Source organism: Xiphias gladius, chromosome 2 (assembly GCF_016859285.1).
Source record: "Xiphias gladius isolate SHS-SW01 ecotype Sanya breed wild chromosome 2, ASM1685928v1, whole genome shotgun sequence".
NCBI classification, from domain to species: Eukaryota; Metazoa; Chordata; class Actinopteri; order Istiophoriformes; family Xiphiidae; genus Xiphias; species Xiphias gladius.
The window spans coordinates 1,477,969-1,499,548 of record NC_053401.1 but is presented as its reverse complement, the minus strand read 5'-3'; the positions used below and the strand labels follow the sequence as shown (position 1 = coordinate 1,499,548).

General features: G+C 44.9%; 1 protein-coding gene across 1 annotated transcript in view; it reads right to left on the bottom strand.

Annotated features, from left to right (window-relative positions):
* Positions 1-423: 423 nt before the first annotated feature.
* LOC120802741 (calcium-activated potassium channel subunit beta-4-like) overlaps positions 424-21,580 on the bottom strand; it is a 21,685-nt gene continuing 528 nt past the window's right edge. Inside the window, exons 2-4 of the mRNA XM_040150852.1 lie at positions 17,838-18,008; positions 3,841-3,968; positions 424-748 (exon numbers count right to left, since the gene is read on the bottom strand). Coding sequence (XP_040006786.1) covers positions 424-748; positions 3,841-3,968; positions 17,838-18,008 — 624 coding nt within the window. The remainder of the gene's footprint in view (positions 749-3,840; positions 3,969-17,837; positions 18,009-21,580) is intronic.

Here is a 21,580-nt window from a genome sequence, read left to right as displayed (position 1 = left end):
GTCCTCGTGTTCGAAGTTTGAACCGGACTCACTTTTCCTGCCAGTGTATCATCTGTCACAGCACTGGTGTCATTTAAATAGCCATTCGTTATGACTCTAGCACAGAAGAAATGCGGATTATAAGAAGAGGATTCAACTCAGCAGCGTCTGAGAGTCCTCGCTGATCCATTTCGTGCAGTTAAAAATCAGAGGAAAGGTGCTGATGTTTCTCTACATTGTTTCTCCTGAAATCTATAGGCATCGCGGCGGATCTCCCCTCATCCTCTCGCCATATTCACCTCTCGTTTTCCTATCGTTCAAACCACACCAGACCGCAGTGGGTTGTTGGTGGCGTCCTCATCCAGCTAGTCGACTTCGCCCCCCAGCTTGTCAGCATCCTAGGAAATTCGATTCCTTCACGTGAAAACATCTCCCTGTTCAGTCTTAATGTTCTCGATCGCGGCGTCGAACCGGCACCGCGAACAGCGGCAGGGTCGTGGACGGCGACGACGGCTCCGGGTCAGAGTTCGTCGAGAGGGGGTCTCCGGGCTTGTTGCTGCGGCGGTCTGAGGGTACGCCGGACAGGTCTTGGCAGACCTCGTAAGAGCATTTCCTCTTCTGAAGGGCCTCGGCTCGAACGGCGAGAGAACGGGCGCACACGGTCAGGAGCACAATTAGCGTGCCCAGAAGGAGCGACACCATTGGCCAGAGGACACAGTGAAGCAGGACAGTGGTGTCATGGGAACGGCGCCACAACACGTCATCGGGCCTGAAAACACAGGAAGAACAGTAAACACTCAATTTTAAGACTTTCTTTCACTAATTATTTCAAGTTCCTTCTACTTTTGACGTTTTTTACTATTAATGAAACTCTAAACTTTAAAAGCAGAGATAGAAAAAAAACAGCAAAATAGAAGCAACAGGAATTAATTAAAATGGTACAGTAGTTCAGCGTTATCAGCAGAGAGGGGAGTAACACATGACTGCTGCTGAACTGATGAATTAGTGCTGTGCGAATGGACATTTTACTGGATTTATCAAGAAAACACGGAGGAGGTGTTGAGCAGGTCAGGAAACGCAGATGGTTTTGTACATTAAAAGCTGGTAAAAACCAGGAAAAGGGAGGGGCCCTTTCAGCTGCTGCAACTTTTTCAACCTGTGATAAAAAAAACAGCAAAGTTGGAAACAAATGGAAATAAGATCTGACAGAGACTCGTTGACTGTTGAGACTGTTGTTGTACTGATTGACATGTTGTCTTTGACTAATTATTTCCATTTGCTTCCACTTTGCAGTTTTCTTCTATCACGGTTAAGCTACCATCAACTAAACTCTACACTTCCTGCTAATAAGACAGGGTTTTTATAACTACAACTTATTGTTTTCCAAGGAGAAGATTTGCCTCTTTGATTTAACATTAGTTTTCAAGAAACTTTAAAGACGGAAAAAGTAAATCCTTAATTTGCAGGAGTGCGCTTAACTGGATTTCGGGGCTTATACACTGGCTGAGACGACACCAGAAAGTTCTGGGATATAACCCTCATGCCACCTCTGAAACAACACAACATATAGCGAATAACTGTATTTTTTCTCATCTTTAAAAAAAAAAAAAAACCCTTATGAATGTTCCAGTTTTTTTTCTCTATAATGCCAAAGAAGAGCTTATCTGCAGCATCAATGAGCTCCCACCGGGCCCTCGTTGGTGAAGCAGAGCTTCCTCATTCTGATCCTGCTGGTGCAGGGGATGGATATGAAACCAGCCAAGGTCACAGGTAAGCATTGCTCGTGAAGAATAGGAGGATTAAGCCGACAGGCCAAAGGAGATCTGTTTTTCTTCATCTCATCAATTATCAGTCATAGCAAAAAAAGTGCATGTACAGTTCCCTGAATGAAAAGAAAAAGAGGAAAGTTCTGCGGACAAACTAGAGCTATCAATCTACCTGTTTTATTTATTTCCATTTATTCTCAGGATGCAACTTCATGATCCTCTCGCTGTATCTACTGTGTCACCTGTCTTGTGCCAGAATCGGCACCTGAATCTGAATCAAAACACTCTGCAATCCTTTCTCCACTAAACTTCTATACCCAGAGTGTCCCTGCACAAATGGTAGTTAATCATGTCAACTAATGTGCCGGCTTAACAGCCATCACTCTTCTGGTTTCGGTCTTTGCACCAGATTTTGAACCTGCTGCGGGGATTTGTTCCCATTCAGGCACAAGAGCATCAGCGAGGTCCAGCACTGACGTTGGGTGATGAGGTCTGGTTCACAGCTGATGTTCCAGTTCATCCCAAAAGGTGCTGGACGGGGTTCGGGGTGAGGACTCTGTGCTGGCCAGCTAAATTCCTCCACACCAGATGGGGTAAACCCATTTCTTTATGGAGCTGGTTGTGTCACGTTGAAACAGGAAAGGGACAAACACAAACTGCTTGACGATCACTGCCGTTTAAAGTATCACTGTAGGCTGCAGCATCAAGAATTCACTTTACTGGAGCTGACAGGACCAAACCAGGGGAAACACATCAAAAGGACACTAAAGGGCAGTGGTACATTCACTGAAGTAATGCACTAAAGTAAAATTTTTATTTACTTTGGGTGTATTGGGACGAACTTCAGAGTCCAGAATTTAGATTCAATTTAGTTAAACAAAAAGATTCCATGGTTCTTTCTTTTTAAATCTCCAATCGTTTATTTTTCCTGTGTTTTAATTTCAGAGTAAACTGAGACATAACAAGAACGTAAATTTCATTTAAAAACTGGAGGAATTGTGGTGTTTTAAAGCATTTGACTGGTTGTTTACATTCCCATTTGAGTCATTTCCACTCGTAGACAAAGAATGTCAGAATTCAGGGGGAATTGACGTCAAACCCCGAGTACTTCCCCGCTGCCCAGATGGTGAACCCTGAAGTCGCATTCCCTTTAGTGTCACCCTCAGGACAAACTTTAGTCTACATCTTTGGCTCCACCGGTGGCAGGGATCCTAAGAAAATGTCCAGACTGTCTGGAATAGCAGTGTCAGTCTGCCCGTCCAGCACTTTGGTCCACTTTGGGAATAATTTAACAGTTACTGGACGGATTGAGATGAAATTTTACACCGACATTCATGTTTCCCAGAGGATGAGCCCTATCGGCTTTGGTGAACCTTTTCGTATAGCTTGATCATTAGGTCAAAATTTAAAAATTTGTCCAACACTCAGCTTTACGACTAAATACGTGCAAAACTAATGACATTCCCGCCCGGGTTAGCATTCAGCTCAAAGCACCGCCTCGCCCGAGTACAGTCTCACAAAGCCGTTAGTGTGGCTGTGGACTTTTACTCTTGTTTTCAATTCTTTTATGTCTCATGGCAGTTATGTGATGTCCTGCTGTTATTTTCCCTTTTGCTTTACGTGACGTCACTTACGCAAATTCTGTTGAACTACTTTCAATTACCAGGTTCAGAAACTGGTGTAAACTGCAACACTTTCTCATACACACAAAACTAATTCGAAACACGAGAACTGCTTCTTTGAGTTTGATTCATCAACTCTGAAGCAGCAGCTTGCAAACAATCCTGGGAAAAAAAAATGTCCTTCAGAAAAGTGGCTGAAAAATGGAGCTATGAGATCTGGAGGTGTAAGAGCTGTTAAATTGAAGGTAAGGTTCACTTCTGTGGGGTCACAGGTCGCGGCAGTAAATTGTGAAGTGGAAAAAGGTTCTGTCAGAAAGACGCCTCGGTGATTCTGCAGGTTGCGGCGGCCATCTGTGATCGCCCGCGGCAACGATGATCAGTTAGTTTCACGGCATCACACCTCCTCCTGTTTCCAATTTATCTGCAACGCACCTTAAAATAGACTGCGCTGTAAGTGCACGTGCGTGTCTCACCTTCTCTGCTGGTTGAAGAAGCAGGTGAAGGACTGGCTGCTGACCTCTCTGGTGAAGTAATCCTCCCACCACAACACGCTGTCTTTGTTCTTCTGGTTGTCCCTCTCACAGGGAGGGACGTACGAACACTGAGGCGCAGAGAGACAGGAGATTTTACTGCAATGTCAATGCCGCGGTTGTTAGTAGTTTACCTGGAACGACGTCGCAGAAAACTACGTAACCGGTGGAAAAAAAAAAAAGCAAATCAAGGTGTATTTATCCACATGCACGACACAGTCCTCATCAGGTCGTGTCCGGTTGAGGTTTACGTCAACACGGGAACATACGAAGTCCTAGAGTTTCAACGTCTGCAGGTCCACGACAACTAAACAAACTACCTCTGTTGATGAGGACTGTGTGATGCGGTCAAAAGCTCCATAACAAGTAAGCAAGTGGACCTTGAGTTGAAATTGTTTTGTCAAATGTTAAGTTGTTGATCTCAAGCAGTTTATATTAGGGCTGCAAATAGTTCTCATTTTTATCGTCGATTAATCTGCCAATTATTTTCTCGATTAATCGTCTACGAAACATCAAAAAATTGTCAAAAATGCCCGTCACAGCTTTGCAGAGCTGAATGGGACGTCTTCAGATGTCTCGCATTGTTCGACCAACAGTCCGAAACCCAGAGATATCTGTTTAGCAACGACATGTAACAGAGAAAAGCAGGGGAAATCGTCACACTGGAGAAGCTGAAACCATCCGTTTGCCTCATTGAAAACGCCGCAAGGCCGTTCCCAACGCTAAATCCCACACGTTTAACAACCAACAGCAAAACCGTACATTCACCGAGTCAAATGCAGATCACACAAGCAAACCATCCACCATGTAGTTGCTGCTTGCTTTTAGGAATCGCCCATACGGCTCACATCAGTTTCCAATGAGGCACAATCCTCATAAAATCCACTAGGGAATGAGTTGACGTCTTTGCTTGAAAAAGGACACAAAACAAACAAACAAACAAAAAACAAAAAGACAAATATGACATGTGAGAAGGGATCTAATACATACAATAAATATAAAAACTACAGCTGATGTTTCAGAATCGTTATATATAATAATATTAAAAAATAATTTCCCAAAAAAAAAAAGTAGGCAAAGTATTCAAATTCGAGTAGCTACATAGCAGCCCCTCTCCAGAAATGGGTCTTGAGCAAATACTAGAAGTTTTAAATCATCTTCCCTCCCTTTGTGACTATAATATATATATATATAATATATATACATAGAATTTTTTTGTTGTTGTTGTTGCATGATTTAGTCAGAATGAACTTCATTCTTACACAACTGTTGTTTCAAATATTAAATCTTCAACATGGAGAAAGGTGGATTTTTTTAATCATCTTATCATTTAGGAACCGGTCGGTTTTTATTGTCCCTGTTTTTTTTTTATTTTTTTTATTTCTTACAGACAAATGACTGATGATCAGAGATCGACAGAAGTCGCAGGACTGGGGCATCGCTCCAGTGTCCCCGCGGTGACTAGCCAGCGGGGGGCGCTGTAATGAGGTCGAAACCGCGAGGCGGGTTCGACACCGATTGGTTCAGAGGGGATCTGCACCGTTCTCCTCCTGTGCAGTTGAGTTTAATTTTCTGAGCATAACCCCAACACACACACACACACACACACACACGCACAATGCAGGAGGCTGATTGGTGCCTGGCTGCTTGCTGTGGATCCACCGGTTGCCAGGACGATGGTGTGATTGGTACAGAGAAGGGGGGTCGGATAGATAGATATATGAATAAAGGGTGGCCCGGGCCTGCCGCTGACGGGATGAAGCGAACACACCGTGGGTTTCCGCCGATCCGCGCTCGTTGAAATTCCGCTCAGTCCGCGGAGGCAGCGCCGGCGTTAAACTGTCCAACAAAACACGTGTTCATTAACGGCTCGGCGTCGGCTTCAGACAAACATGCAGCAACGAAAGTGTATCCTCCAAAAAGGGATCACGACGTGTACTAGGGACCACCGGGGACCACAGAGCCAGGGGTAAGTCTCCCAGGGGGGCCCGCGGAGAAAAGGCGACGGTCCTCGGTGGAGCCGGGCGACGAGCCGCCGAGGTGACCGCCGCTCTCACCCGGCAGGACGCTCCTCGCCTCTCTGAGACCGTCGCAGCAATGGCTCGGATAAACTGGCCACATGTTTGAAATGCAAATGGTTATTTTCTTCTCTGGAAAGGAAAAATCAAAACTTGGTAAAGTTGTTTAGGTTACGTACATGAGCCAAACTGCACTTCTTGTTCCCTGTGTTTTGTTTACCACGTTTGTTTCTCTCTTGCATGTGTTTTGTCCTTAGGGGCCACCGTACTACTTTTTTTTTTTTTTTCCTCTCATTTCCACTCAGCTGTAAAAGTGTCTGATGTTTTTTTTTCTAACCTCGTCGGTCTCTAATCAGATCTTCCCTGGACTAGTCCGATTGCATCTCGTCCAGACTCAGCGCAGGTAGAGAGACCATCGCTCCCATTCTCTCTCTCTCTGTCTCTCTCTCTCTCTCTCTCTCTCTCTCTCTCTCTCTCTCTCTCTCTCTCTCTCTGTCTCTCTCTCTCTCTCTCTCTCTCTCTCTCTTTCAGGTGAGTGTCAGCCTGCACGACCCAGCTCGGGCCCGGCAGCCGGTCGTCATCCGGCCAATCAAACGCGCCTCGCCCGATTACATCAGAGGCGGGTCGTCCCCGTCGGGTGATTGCGGTTGCCATGCCAACAGGCTGAGGTTACAACTGCAAGTGTGTGTGTGTGTGTGTGTGTGTGTGTGTGTGTGTGTGTGTGTGCGTGGGTCTGAGCCGTCACACGCTGACCAGGATGAAGTGACAGTCTGAACCGCGGGTCTCCGGATCCGGTCTGTCAGTCCCTCAGCCGGTACAACGGCTGAGGTCCGGATCCACACACCGATCACCCGCGGGTTTCCCGCTGTTTACTTCCATTTATGACAAAACCAATAATCGCCAAAAGAACTGGCAGGTCGATCGATAATTAAATTAATCGTTACCTGCGGTCCCGGTTCCAGGTTCCATTGTTATTATTGATTATCTGCAGATTATTTACAATTGTTTAGCGGTGGCGGGAGAAGTCATTAGATCCTGGTTTTAGGTATAAGCGGGGAAATACTGGGCTACGAGTAAAAGTCCTGCACTAAAAACCGACTGTCGGTAAAATGTACTCCGAGTATCAACAGTAAAGTGACTCATGAGGCAGAAAAACCACCCTGCCGGTGTTTTACTGTCTCTATTAATTCATTGCTGGTGGGTTCGAGTGCATTTTGCCTTTTACTACTGCGGCTGTTCAGGGTGGAGCTCGTTTTAACGAGCACACACACACACACTGTTGAGTGAGTTCATGTACGAACCGTCGGGTGAAGATGATCACGTCTGTAGTTTCGCTGAGGTTACAACTGCAAGAGTGTGTGTGGGTGATCAGCTTTGCGACGATGCATTTCCCGGATAGTCCAAGTGTGTGTGTGTGTGTGTGTGTGTGTGTGTGTGTGTTTAAATAGTTCATATTAACTGTTAAAAAACAGGGAGATTCGTGGGTTTTACTGGACAGGAAATGTATGAAAAGTAACAATTGCCTTCAGACAAATATAGTGAAGAAAAAAGCACAATATTCTTTCTTTCTATGAAATATAGTAAATGTGAAGTAATATAAAATGGAAATACTCAAGTAAAGTACCTTGAATCGGTACTTAAGTACAGTACTCGAGTAAATGTGCTTAAAGTACAACGTGGAGACATTTCACGAGACAGATCCTCCGGACTCAAGGTCACGTCTCCGAATGAACTCGTCTCGTCCAGACCCAACGATGTTCGGTTTACTGAGACATAAAACAGAGAAGTCATCACGTGGAAGAAACCGGTAACAACGACAACGACAAGTCATTCACACAATTAATCGATCACCGCAACAGAAGGCCGGTGAATTGTTTCAGCTCCGGTTCAAAGTCTTTCCTTTCGAAACGCGGCCCCCACGAGCGGCTGTCCCACGTAGCAGAGACGCGCTACCCGACAACACCGACGTGACAACGCACACGATTAACCGGCAGCGTCGGGGCATCGATCCTGCACCGACAGGTTTGACAACACAGACGCCGTCCGCTCTGATTGGATCGGTCAAGGACAGGGCGTTGATTTGATTGGTCGGCGATGAGGAAGTGGACCTCTTCCTGCCGGGGAGCTTTAGAGGCGCCAGAGCACGGATGAGTAACGAAAGACCTGGACGCGGCGCCGCCGCTCGGCCTGGCAGCCGGTTTCTGCCGGTGGTGGCTTCTTTCTTTCCCCCGCAGTTACACAGAGAGATGCGGGAGGCAACGGCGTGGCAGGCTGTACACTTCACTAAGCGAGTCTGGTCTTGAAATGACCGAACCGCAAAACTGACTGCGATGGAAACGACCATAAAGTTCAGTCTGGGGGGGTCTTTGCCCTGTGCAGGAGCGTTGGGGGGGCTTTTACGTGCCCGTGCCCGGGGGCCCGTGATGATCTGTCCGTGCAGAAAGTCTGTTTTAATGCAGCTTTCGGGCTTAACTTGTTTGAAGGCCTCTGAAAATAGCTCTCGGTTTGTGATTAGTTAGTAACCATCCGGACCGCGTGCTGACGTTATGGGACGGAGCTGTGTTTCTGTCTTACAGCCTGATTATGCATTTGAATAGATCGTCAGGATCTTCGTGTGTGTGTGTGTGTTTTGTCTTCGGTGACCTGCTGTTGCCTTTCTGTCTGGCTCCAGCCCTGCACACAGCTAAACAGATTAACACGAGGCCACGTCTACCTGTCTCTGTCCCTGGCGAGGGCGAACAGGGCGGCGATGAATCAGCAGGTCAGTCTTCGCCTCTTTTTAGCAGGAGTGTGTGTTTGTTTGTTTTGCCCCCCCCCCCTTCTACCTGAGAAGAGGTGTGAGCCTCACTTCATCTGACACTACGACGCCAGGGCCCAGCTGCACTACTCATCAGGCGCCTCACGCACGATGGCAACCGGTCCGTGGTTGAGCGTGTGCATTTCATTCGCTCACAGAAAAAAAAAAAAAAATCAGCCGGTCCGAGGGACCAAAGCCGTAAGTCGGTCAAGACCGCGTTCGGACGGTCAACGGCACTTTGTGAAAAGACGAAGCCCCCCTCATTCCTTTTGATGAGACCACTGTGTTGGGACGACGGGATCGGTGAAGCACAACAACAACAACAAATCCAGTGTCATCCGGCAAAAGAGTCGAATGTAGGCACGGTCAGATTAACGTCCTATAGGAGCCCCCAGTGCAAAGATTTGTTGTTGGGCCTAAATGGCAGTTTCATTATTTCCCATGGCATCCAGAAACCAACCAACCAGCACCCTGGAGCTGAAGTGATTAGTCGATTAATCGACTAATTGGCAACGACTTGGGGGAATTGGTTAATTGTTTGAGTGACTTTTAAGCAAAAATGCCAAGAATTCACTCATTCCAGCTTCTCAGATGTGAGTATTTGCTACTTTTCTATGATATTAAACTCAACATTTTTGGGTTTCTGACTATTGACCAAACAAAAAAAACAAGTGGAATATGTCAACTTGGGCTCCAGGGAATAATGAAGGGCATTTTTACTACTTTATAGACTAAACAATCAATCGATTATTCGAGAAAATAATTGTCGGACGTGTTGATATTGAGAATAACTGTAGGTCGCAGCCTTATAGTTCTCCTACGGCGGATCAACACGACCTTGCCCGAGGTTTTCTGTCCGTCAATTACCTGACACAGAAAAATAATCCAAGAATAAACTAACGACCAGGACGTAAAATAAAACATGTCCCTCTAGAAGACCAGTGAATTCATGTGCAATCTCATATCTTTGACATTTCTGCACTGACATTTACTCACTTACTTATCAGCCGACATGTAGAGCGTTACTGATAAATCCATGCTGAGTTAAAAGCGGCAGTCGGTATCAGTCATGCAGATGTTGAATTACAATTTCAATTAACAATTTCCAAGAAAAAATAGGGACCAAAGCTTGTGTGTTAAATGCTCACATAACTAATAGAAAAGAAGGACAAGACTTGCACGATCCAGGATGTATAAGAACCAGGATTTTCCTTTAAAAGCACTGACAGGCTTCTTCTCAATCCAGAAAAGTGACCAGGTGTTGCTTTAAGAACAATTTCAGTTCATTATTTCCTCCGAGAAAACCAGAGACAGCGAGACGGGGGAGTGAGGCAGAGAGTGTCCCCAGGGACGGAGGCTCCTGGCTGGGTAGGGAGACGCTGACGGGCGCCCCAACGCGCTGGAGCTCCTGAAGCTCTGCCTCATTACGGTTAATTAGTTTAAGTTAGCAGCGCACACACACACACGTTATTGCTGTCGTCATTCCTCAGTGATTTCATTAAGTATTTTTTTCATCCTCTGCCTGAAGAAACATGCTGTTATAAATTAATAGCTCTTTCTTTTGACCTTTTCAGCCTATTTGCTGTGTTTTCTGTTGCTGTGTGTTCTACACAAATGAGGTCCACATGTCCTCATAGGGACGGGAAAATGAGAGTTACTTCTATACAGTATTCATGTGGGATCAGGGTTCATGGTTAATATTGAAAATATGGTAAAACGTAGAGATTCGGGGTGGGCTATATTAATATGTGTGTGTGTGTGTGTGTGTCAGTCAGACCCGTCAGCTGAGCAGCGTTGCCCTCCGGATACCCGCCGCTCTCGTCATTTACATTTATAACATAATTAAGTCACAAAACGAGGAAATTACTCTGCGGTGTAATTGGCTGAGTGAAACCACCCACCTGCCTCCATCTCCTCTCTTCCTTCCTCTCGCTCTCGCTCTCCACTCGGATGCCAGATCACCGTTTCACCATCGTACAGCACAAAAACGCACGATTCGGTGCTGACTTGCTCTGCTGGAGGCAGGAACCGGAAGGAAGGAGTTTCAAACGAATCTGCTCCGCGGGATGAATAAGCAGTCACTGTGCTGAGGTTAATAGGGTTATTGATCAATACTCATGGCCCCGGTGACCACTTTTCCGGAATATTTCCGGCTTTTAAATCTCAGTCCGACATGCTCTTATTTTGAAGCTAAAAGGCCTTACAAATGGAGTTTTTGTTGGTTACAGGCTGCAGGTTCCGCCGTAAATATTTTGTACACATGCGGCAACAGGGAAATGTACAGGTACAAGTAAAGATGCACGGGAAACGAAGGGGGGGACGAAAAGGGCTGCTCGGAGCTAAATCACACTGAAATGGCTTTTTAATTTCCCAGTCCACAAGGTACAAACGGGACACCTGCAGCCTTAGCCTGTACGTCAACTGAGCGATAAAAATGCATCCTGGGAAACGCAGGAGCCGACCAGCTGCCGCGGAACGCACGTGACGAGGGTTGAGGAATCGAAAAAAAACAGACTGCAGCGTCAGAGGAAGTGGTAAACTGAAACGTTCCCCTGAGTCATCTCAATTCACGTGCAGATCACCGACCAATGCTTCACATTTTAACTCCGCGGGACAAACTGTTTTGGGGATTTAAACACAACAATGTGACAAATGTTTGACACCGGTATGTAGATTTTCACAGAATCAGAGATACAAACTGGCGCCAGCGTGGCGGCCCTGAAACCACGTGGACTAATCCCCATGACGATGCTAACATCTCTCCCAGAGCCAAAGCAGCTTTACTTTGTGGTTAAGACTTCAGCGAGGGATTTCAGCACTTAGGAAATACATTACGGGACGGACACAAATACACACTCTGAGTAAAAACGCAGTTACCTTTGGGGCGTATGAAGGTGCGTGCACACACAAGCACACACACACATATTGACCTTGGTCACTTTTGGGAAAATTACATAGACTTGCATTAATTTCCTGGAGACTTAGCCTAATTCCAACCTTGACCACTGACCCAAAAATCGTCTCTTTCCCAATTGGGGACCTGGCTTTCCTGTCCCCAATTAACTGGTCTTTGGTCTGAAAGGAGTCCCCAAAAGTAGCCTATGACACACACACACACACACACACACACGCTCACAATCAGCGGCCGCTCAGCCATGTGGAAAAAGCTCTCGCGGCCCATTTGTTTTTTTCTTCCAGCCATTTTCTCTCCTCATGTCTCCGCGGTTCATATTTGTTTCTACAAAAACGAAATGAACTCCTGACCCCAGTAAACAAGGTATGGTTCAGGAGGTGTGTATCCCTGTGTGTGTGTGTGTGTGTGTGTGTGTCTGTCTTCCACAATAAACTTCTGGGAGGTTTTCAAACTAAAGCATGGACACGGCTCGACTGCTCGGATCCCACCGTCCCTGAAGACGCATTTCCGTAATATGTCGTGTATTAAAAGACTATCAGACTTCATTTATTTTTAAAATCACGATTTGCTAAAGTCCCAGCGCCTCGTCTCGTTATGCTACAGCTGATGGCACACAGGTAGTTATGTGATTTCGTTATTGCTTCGCAGTAGCTCCACAAAGTCACCAAACATCAGCCTGCAGGTTTGATGACGTAGTTGAAGGTATGTGTGGAAGGAGGCAGAAAACGACCCAAAATGACTGAGAGCTCATGAGGACGCCAACGCGAAAACTTGTTTTTGTGCCTGAAACCGAAAGAACCGATGAGTGGAAGATGTTCCTTATCTGAAGAAGGAAACCTGCCCGTTGGCTCAGAGCAGAATCAGGGATCTGGTCTGGATCTGATGAAGCTGTGGATGTTTTACATTGAAGCTGCAGGAATAAACTCCAGATTTCATGTCAGACAGCTCTCGCTGTTACTGTGTGTTGAAGGCTGTTTAATGAACATTGCTGAGGCTCCGCGTTTGACTGAGTTTAGAGTTTCAGTTTGGGGACTCGGAGGCAGCTGATAGAGGAGCAGACTGATGGTTGTTATGCCCATAATTTTCCAGAGAAACAAATCAAACAGGCGCACAGAGTCTGTTTTCACGATACTGTGTGTCCTGATCAATAACGCTGATTTAAACCCTGTATTGACAGTTTATCAGGAGTGGATCTCTGCCTGTTTACACCGGCAGACGTCCAGTGTCTGGTCTGTTCAGAGGAAACAGCGGGATTTTCAAACATGCTGACGCTCTGAATATCTCACTTTGACCGCAGCAAACGGCAGGACAACGTTAGTGTTTTCATCTTAATGTTGTGTTTTTGGACACGCACGGGTGATTTCTCTTCAGACAACTTTGTGCATTTTTAGCATTATTACTGGAAAAAATCTTAAAGATACTAGTTCCTATGAGAGAAAACATTTTAATAATGAGGACTCTCGTCTTTTCTGGATTAATGGGATCTCAGGGAAACTTTCTCAAGAGGACGAGTGTCAAAGCGTTTCCTGTCCTCAAAAAGACTTTTTCTCAGATGTTGGGGGGGGGGGGTCATCTTGTGTTATGGTAATAACATACAGTGTCTGACACATACGGCTGCTTTGGTTCAACCGGGTATTAAATACTGTTCTGTTTCCACTAGAAGTATTTGATGTGAAGTTTCAAAGACTTGACTTGGTTCGAACGACTGAAGAGAACGGCTCTGATTATTACTGACAGAGATGATGGACGAAATAAGACCCCGGCTGTAATAAACCAGAACGATCCACACACACACACACACACACACACACACACACACACACACACACACACACACACACACAAGGAGACAGTTGGTCTCTGTAACAGTTGTGCTGCTGTTGATCTTAATGTCATGTCAGTCATCTGGTCCACAGGCAGCTCCATTAACTAATCGCCCCCTGTAGACACAACACCAATTAACTCCGGGTCTCTCTCTCTCTCTCTCCTCATCTGTCTCTCAGTCAGCTGGTCATCAGGCTCAACCTCCATTACAGACACAGCTGCAATTAAGACTCCGTAGTCAGTTAGGTAAAAGGTCACGGAGCTCATGAAGAACAGTTCGACTAGAGTCTCTTTTTTTTTTTTAAAAAGGAAAATGACATGTTTTCATGCCCTCTTTCATAATGTCCGTTATCAGTAGCCGTTATCACGACATTTAACTCAGCGGTGGCTTTGTTTTCATGTCCTTCAGTTTCATCTCCGTGCAGGATACACAAGAGCTTTCAGAAACCTGTAAGATTTCCAGTTGTATTTACCGCTTGCTTGTCTCCAGGGTTAAAAAGAAGTCTGCTGTTTACTATCGCGTCCCCTTCCCCTGGAATAATCCCCCCACTGACATCGAACTATCCGACTCCGTTGAGGCCTTTAACCCCTTAACAGACGCCTCCATTGTTGCACATAAACCCGATAATAATCCACCCAAAATAAAGAGGTTACTGTTCTTCTGAATTACAGCCATAACCTCGCTCTGCTTCGAGGGGTAACGCTTTCAGTTTCACAACCAAAAAGTCAGACAGCTGTTGCAGTGATGTGAGGGTCCTGTCAGGAGACTTAGAGCTTTCCAACAATGTAGAATCTGTCAAGGTTGCGTGAAGCCTGAGTCCAGCACAGACCACAACACACCTGAAGTAGCCCTGCCAAAGCCGAAGTGTCCCTCGGCCGGGACAGTGTACTTTGGAAGGTTAAAACTCATCTTTACATTCTCCCTCCAGTCTCAATGAGTCTATTAAACCCGGTACGTGAGGCACGGCTCATACGGTCCTTTTCTGAAAACCACCTGACATCTATCGTTGGTCTGGAAGAAGGATCCTTCCTCCGTTGCTCTTGCTGAGGTTTTCTCCTGTACATTTAACATTTTGTACAGATCGTTAAACCCCTTGAGGCAAAGTTTTAATTATGATATTGGCAATATATATCTAAATAAGATTTGACTGTAGTCCCTTTGAGGCGTGAAGCGCTCTCTCATTAGTTATAGATAAAAGGTGACAGAGCCCGGGAGCGAGGCAGTGTGACATCCATCCTAATGTCCAACCTCCCTCCCTCTCTCTCCATGAGACATTAAGAGATTTCTGAATGAAGCGTGACTCGTCTCTCTCTCCCTCTGTCTCTCCGCATCATCTCCATTGCGGTCGCCATGGCGACTGAGCGGCATCGATGACGCGCCGTCTCTCCCCTCTATATTTACTCTGTTGCCGTAGCAACAACCCAGACGTGCACTAAGGAAGAAGAAGAAGTCGTCCCGCGGACCGACAGGCGGACACTGACTGTTTCATCATTTCACCTCAGGACCTGCTGGTCTCCTTCTTCCAGGCTCTCCAATTGGGGGGGGGGGGTCCTTGACTATACACATGGCCAAAAGTATGTGGTCGCCTGAATGTTACACCCATATGTGATAGCTGAGCATGTCATGTGCTGCTACAACAGCCCCCACTCCTCTGATTTCAGACTTTCCACCAGATTTCAAACAACAACCGTGTCACTAAAGCGCAGGGCGGCTGCATTGGTGGGGGGGGGGCAACAGGTACGACCGAGACGATGAAACATGATCCACAAAGTTGATGTTGAGTAAAGGCTCCGTACGTTTGAAGGCTAATCAGACGGAGAAACACTGCAGGGAGTGTTTTACAGTTATGTTCCTGGTGATCTCAAGGTTAACGGTAGAAATACGGCGTTCACGTTACAGAGTGATCTACCTACTTTAAAAGAAGCCCAAAGTATCCCGCACGCTGTCCGTCACTTGAACTCACTTTGTTAAGATGACGTTCCCCCCTCAGACAAAATTCATATGGACTAAATTTGACTTATGATCGTCTCTGCCTCCCAGGAGGCAACGGGGCAAGGTTTTGTTGTTGGGCCGCTACTGACTCGCACCGTTCGCGACAGTTTCATTGTCTCCCCGAGCAAAGGTGAAATGTTGTTTTCCCAGTTTTCTTTGTAGTAAACTGGAAATTTTCTGGTTTTTGACTTCTCATCAGACAAAAACAAAAAAACCCCATTTGAATACGTTGGCTCAGGCTTCAGGGAATAATGAAGCCTTTTTCAATATTTTCTGACATTTTATTCACTGAATCATCAATTGATTATTAAAAGAAATAATCACAACAGGTAATGATAATGAAATTAAACATTGTTTGCAAGTTTACAACACACAACCTCAATATAAACTAAAATTACAAAGGTCTTAAAACTAGATTTTGACACAGAGTCCCTCTGCAAGACCAGGACTATGAGATGCAAGGGGCAAGAACCTGTTATAGTCGATATTCTACCTCAGTGGATCAAATTTCTAACTAACAAATTTGCGATTAATCAAATTATGTAGAGCCAAAGGATATGGAATAAACTTGGGGCCCTCGGGGCAACGGAGCAGTTGCACACTGTGCACGGTAAAGTATTAAGGTTTCCCCAACAGAGAAACCCAGAAGAAAAGGGCACGAAAGTATGACGGTGTCTATATATGTTTGGCCCCAGCAGGAGCTTGAAACTGAAGCCACACATGATCAGGCCTGGTGTCAGCTGTGATGCGTTTACTGTCCGCCATTTGTTAACGGTGCTCGAAGTCCTCCCTTCGCACTCGGTGTGTTGTGTCTATCTGGATCTGTTTCTGTTCACCACCTGACTTCAGGCAGCTGCGATACGAAAGCCAGTCAGACCGACGCTCATCGGACAAAGTGAACAACCGATTCACGTGATTTTACATTCTGACGCATTGCACTGAACCCTCACTCTCAGGAAACGCAATGAACCAATCGGTCTGACCAGTTCAACATCGAGTTTATCCGTCTTACAACCGGTATCATTTCATTCACTCAAGTTCAACGTCCTGACCTTAAAAGTTTAGAAATTGACTAATCTCTCAACTGAGATTTAATTACCTTGGATTATTTTTGTTGTTCTTTGTTTTCGTTGTTTTTTTTAAAGGAAATCCATGAACTCTACACCGATAAGCTCCTGTCAACTAATACCTTATGTTTACATAAATTTATCAACTCATTTAATCGTCACACATTATTTTTCAAAGCTATTAATACCTGTTTGACTACAGTCCTACTAGCAGCTTCTTTTTTCTTATCTGCATGTAAATTAAAGGGATCTTTTTTTGCAGAATGGCTGAAATACGGTGGTTATTTGCAGATGTGATTGAAGCCAGGCCCTCACTCCATTTGGCTGCTGAGATTTCAAGGTTTCTACAGGCGGAGCTGGCTCTTCTCTGTGTATTTGCTGGAAACACTCCCATGTCGATGCACCTGCCCAGAGAACAAAGACCCCCCGCGATCCCAAGAGCCCCAGGTTTACTCCATATCACGTGGGTTTACATTATTTGATTATCTTACATAACATATCTTATTATCTATCTTAATTATATTAAGTATCTACTCTGTCAGCTCCTCCATCCTGCATCTTGTAGTCCTGGTCTTGCAGAGGGACTGTGTGTCAAAATCAATAACCGATTAATCAACTGATTATTTCCACTCTAGAGTACTTCTTTGTTTGTGGGTACCTTGAACTAGCCACCATGCACTCCTCACTCTAAAACCTAAACCTTTAAAAGGGTTTTGGGGAAATGTCAGGCTCCTAAACACTGTTGAGGTGTTGGTATAGCTATTGGTTGGACTAGTAATGCTGGTCCAACGAATAACAATATCAGCAAAACGGGTGCATCTGACTGATGGCTTGGCCTTCGGGGACATTTTGTAGCTTTGTCTGACTCTGGATTAAACCTACGATTAAAACTACGAGGCTGGCATGAACGTTGCCCCGCAACCCTCAGCATTAGCATGCCGGAGTCACCGGAGACAGGTTGTACTCTGCGGTCATGTGGCAAGGTTGAGTAATGCTGTATAGATTAAATGTTTTTTTTAAAGGGGTCCAACCGGTTCAGGACCCGATCTGACACAGACCTGTGGAAAAACCGCCCCGACATACCTGCATACAATAATCTTCAAAAGAGGGGAGACTCGATCGGAGAACTGATGGCGCGCAGTGTGTCAGCATAACAAGTCCGCCTATGCATTTACCCAATGTAGTATATACTGTAGTATAATGGTATATAAAAAAAAAAAGAAACTGTGTGTGCATCTGTTATCCCTGTGTGCATCCACTTTGAAATATTTCTGGCTCCTAACACAGAAATAATAATAATAATTAAAAAAAAAAAGTTTTGTTTTACCTTTGGGTTGAGGAGCAGCTGTTGCTCGTCAAAGTGCAGCAGAGCCACAGAGTTTGACTCCGAGTTGTTGACGAAGATCTGCAGGCAGGGATAGAGGGACGTCCCCTTACAGTCCGCACCGCACGTGAACACGCACTCGAACATCTCCTCCGGACGCAACACCGACACCACCTGAAAGGAGAGGAGGGGGGCGCATGAGACAAGAGTAAACCACGAACTTCAGACTTCTTACCACCGTGAACACCACGTCAGTTAGTCATTTTCACCGCCGACTAGCGGTAGATCGATAAATCGGTGCTGCTGATTTATCGGCAGACATTAGCTTATTGCAGATATATTAGCGTCAGCATATATGTTTGACTGACAAGTAACGAGAAGTGCGAGCACAGAAAAGCCAAAGATATGCTCGAGGTCGTAATTAGATTTTTCTCCAAAACGGAGCACTGATAAACTGAGGTTTATTTGTTAACTTTCTAATGTGCCACTTAATACATAGCTTGGTCGCACATCTTAAAAAACAAAACAAAAACAAATGTTAGGGATCCTATTCAATAATGTATGATTCTTTTATATGTTTACGTTAAAAGAAGACTACGAGTTGCATAAATATAATAATGGAAACTGTGGAGAAACAAGTCTACAGTCATGCTAGCAGCTCTGTGGCTCTGTGCTGCCTAACTAACATCCACTAATTAGCACTAAACACAAAGCAAAGCTGAGTCTGATGGTAATGTCATTGGTTTGGCAGGTACCTGGTCATAAACCAAAGCACCAGACGGAATAAAATGTTTTCCTGGCAATGGCGCTGGATGTTAAGTCAGAGGATCAGCAAAGTCATCACAGTTCATCCTGATGGGAACATGAATTCTATGGAAATATATCCAACAGTCGTCAAGATATTTCACGCTAAGCCACAACTGTCAGCGCCATGAAGGTCCCTGGAGTTAGAGTCAAATTATCACCAAAGTCCACGGGATTCATCCTCTGGGGACCACGAATGCCTGAACTAAATTTATGCAGATTTTTTTTAGATATTTTATTTTGGACAAAAGTTGTGGACCGACTGACATTGCCATTCCTAGAGCCGCGTGACCCGAACGTATAAAATGTGATTTAGTTTGGAATTCACTGCTGGAAACGCCCCCTACACGTGAACGTTATCCATATCTTTGGACACGGACACTTTCAAGATAATAAGTTTGGACGTCAAAGCCTGAATACGTGAGCGAACGTGACCCGAATGATTTAGATCACGTTACTGAAGACCCATGGCAGCAGTTCCTTCTTCCTGCTCATTACCGGGCCGAAATAAAAGCCGCAGCCATGGAAATAAATATCAATACGAGGTAAGACACAATCTGTCTGTGCAGATTTGATAAAAGTCAGACATTTTATCCATCACTCAAGAGGTCAGGAAGCTGCTGTAAAGTCCAAGTACTGCGATTTATGTTGTATTAAGCGGTGGCTTAGTGAGTGATGGAGCGCACTCTCGCTGCCACATGACAAAAAAACCAAAAGGCTTCCACTCTCTATAATGCATGAACGTTATTGAACATTATTTTAGTGCTATGCAATAAGCTAACAGCCAAATAAATCAGGTTGGCATGAATTCATCATCCAAAACGAACGGCAGTAGGAGCGCAGGCTGTGGCCGTTTGTAATCTGTGTCACGAAAACTCCCAGCGAGCTTCGAAACGCTGTGCAAACAGTTTTAACAAGTGGAAAGTGAAGCAGCAGGAAGGAGCTGAAGGTGAAGAAATCCACTTTGTACTGACGACAAAAAAAAGCTTAAAATAAATGACTACGGAAATGAAAAGGGCCTGAGGTGGGTTGGGCTGCAATTTAAAAACAGTATGTTTAAGTTTCTGTCAAAAATAAAGGTCATGTTTTTGTTCTTCGTGACATGACACAGATTCTCAACTGTTATTTTTCTGTGACCCTGTTTTAAGTTGCCAGTTTTCTCTTGGCTGCAATTATTAGAGGGCATTTATGATGTTACGTGGGCTTAATTTCGTAGTCTGCTTCTAGGAAAGTGGACGGAGCTCCCGAGATATTTTAATCTGGTCCACTTTCATCCCTAGAACCAGAGTTGTCAGTGTGGGTAAAAACCGGAAATGCCAAACCACAAAATAGAGTCAACCAGTCATTTTGTCTGTAAAATATCTGTTACCGTTTCCCACAGGCCAAGGCGACGTCTTCTGATGTCGTTTTGTCGGACCTTCGGTCCAAAACCCAAATTTATTCAGTTTACTATCATGTGTGCCAAAGAAAAGAATCAAATAACCATATCTGAGAACTCAACAATGGTAAATATTTGACTTTTTTTGCTTTAAAAAAATGACCGAAACGATTATTCGATTATCAAAGTGGTTGCCGATTATTTTTTTGTCGATAGACCAATTGATTAAGCGACTGATCGCTGCGGACCTAAAGACTACAGAGCCAAGGCTCGGCCGAAAAACACCGAATTGAAAAGCCAGAGTGACACTGACAGTGTGACTGATGACTGACTGCTCGGTGTCAGAGATCCTGTCAGACCTGATGACGGACTCGCCGCCTTCGCTCTGCACCAACATGAGGAAACCTAAGAGCAAATCTGGATCAGCGGACCCCCCGATATCCCCGATCTGTGTCGGTTTTAGTCCTGATTTATTACTGAACACTTCGCTCTTTCCAGGCGGCTGAAGGAGATCAGCACAGATGATCTGCGCCAAAGTCTTGGCAATGATGTACTTTCACTTTTCAAAATGATGACAGTCATAAAATGCTTCATCACTGTGCTTCCCACCAGCGCCCACAGTATAATACGGTGCGGCGTGCCTAATGCAAAACCACATACGAAATAATCATAGTGAGGTTAAGAGCACTGCCTCGAATTATATGAGACCAAAGCCCTCGTATGTGCAAAAACACACGCTTCAAAAACCTAATGTGCGTTGGTTTTCCAGGAATAATTACTCAGCAGAAAGTTGTTGATCGGGATCATCAGCACACGATTCTAGTGAAAGTCAACAAAGGATCATGCTGAGTTACCATCCGGTCCCTGTGCAGTTTACTATGATATAAAACAGCAAAAAAAAAAAAAGCAGCAAATCCTACCAGAGGCTAGAATCAGAATGTGTGACACTGTTGCCCGATGAATCAACAAATCATCAAAATGGGTTTTGGGATTAATTATCTGTTGTTTGAACAGGAATCACTGCTTCCATTGCTGGTTTTATTTAATCCCAGTAAACTGAGACAAACCCTCAGAGTGACTGGTTGCAGCACCTCTTAATGGTAAAACTGATACAGGTAATGCAGCTGTTAGTCTTCATACTGATAGGAACAGAAATACTAACAGCATTTACTACTGCTACAACAACTATTAGTATTACTACTACTACTACTACTACTAATAGACCTATTAATGCCGTTAGAAAACCTCCAGCGACAACAACCACCGATTCTGGCACCAGTACAACGATGACACTACATTACTGATACGAAACCCACACTAGTTTAGACGCCACACTTATTACTAAGGATATTCCTAAATAGACAATAACGTGAATTCCGCGGCTAAAAATACCAGTTCAAGTCGACTGCAGACTCCGGTTTTGGTCACACTTGAGTTCAAGTTCCCTCGTTTAGCTTTTACAAGCTCCGGGTAACATTTAATAAATAGTTTATAACACACTAAACGCAGCGATAAGCAGATATAAGCAGGTTTGCAGTGCATCTCAATGTTTCTGTATTTGTCA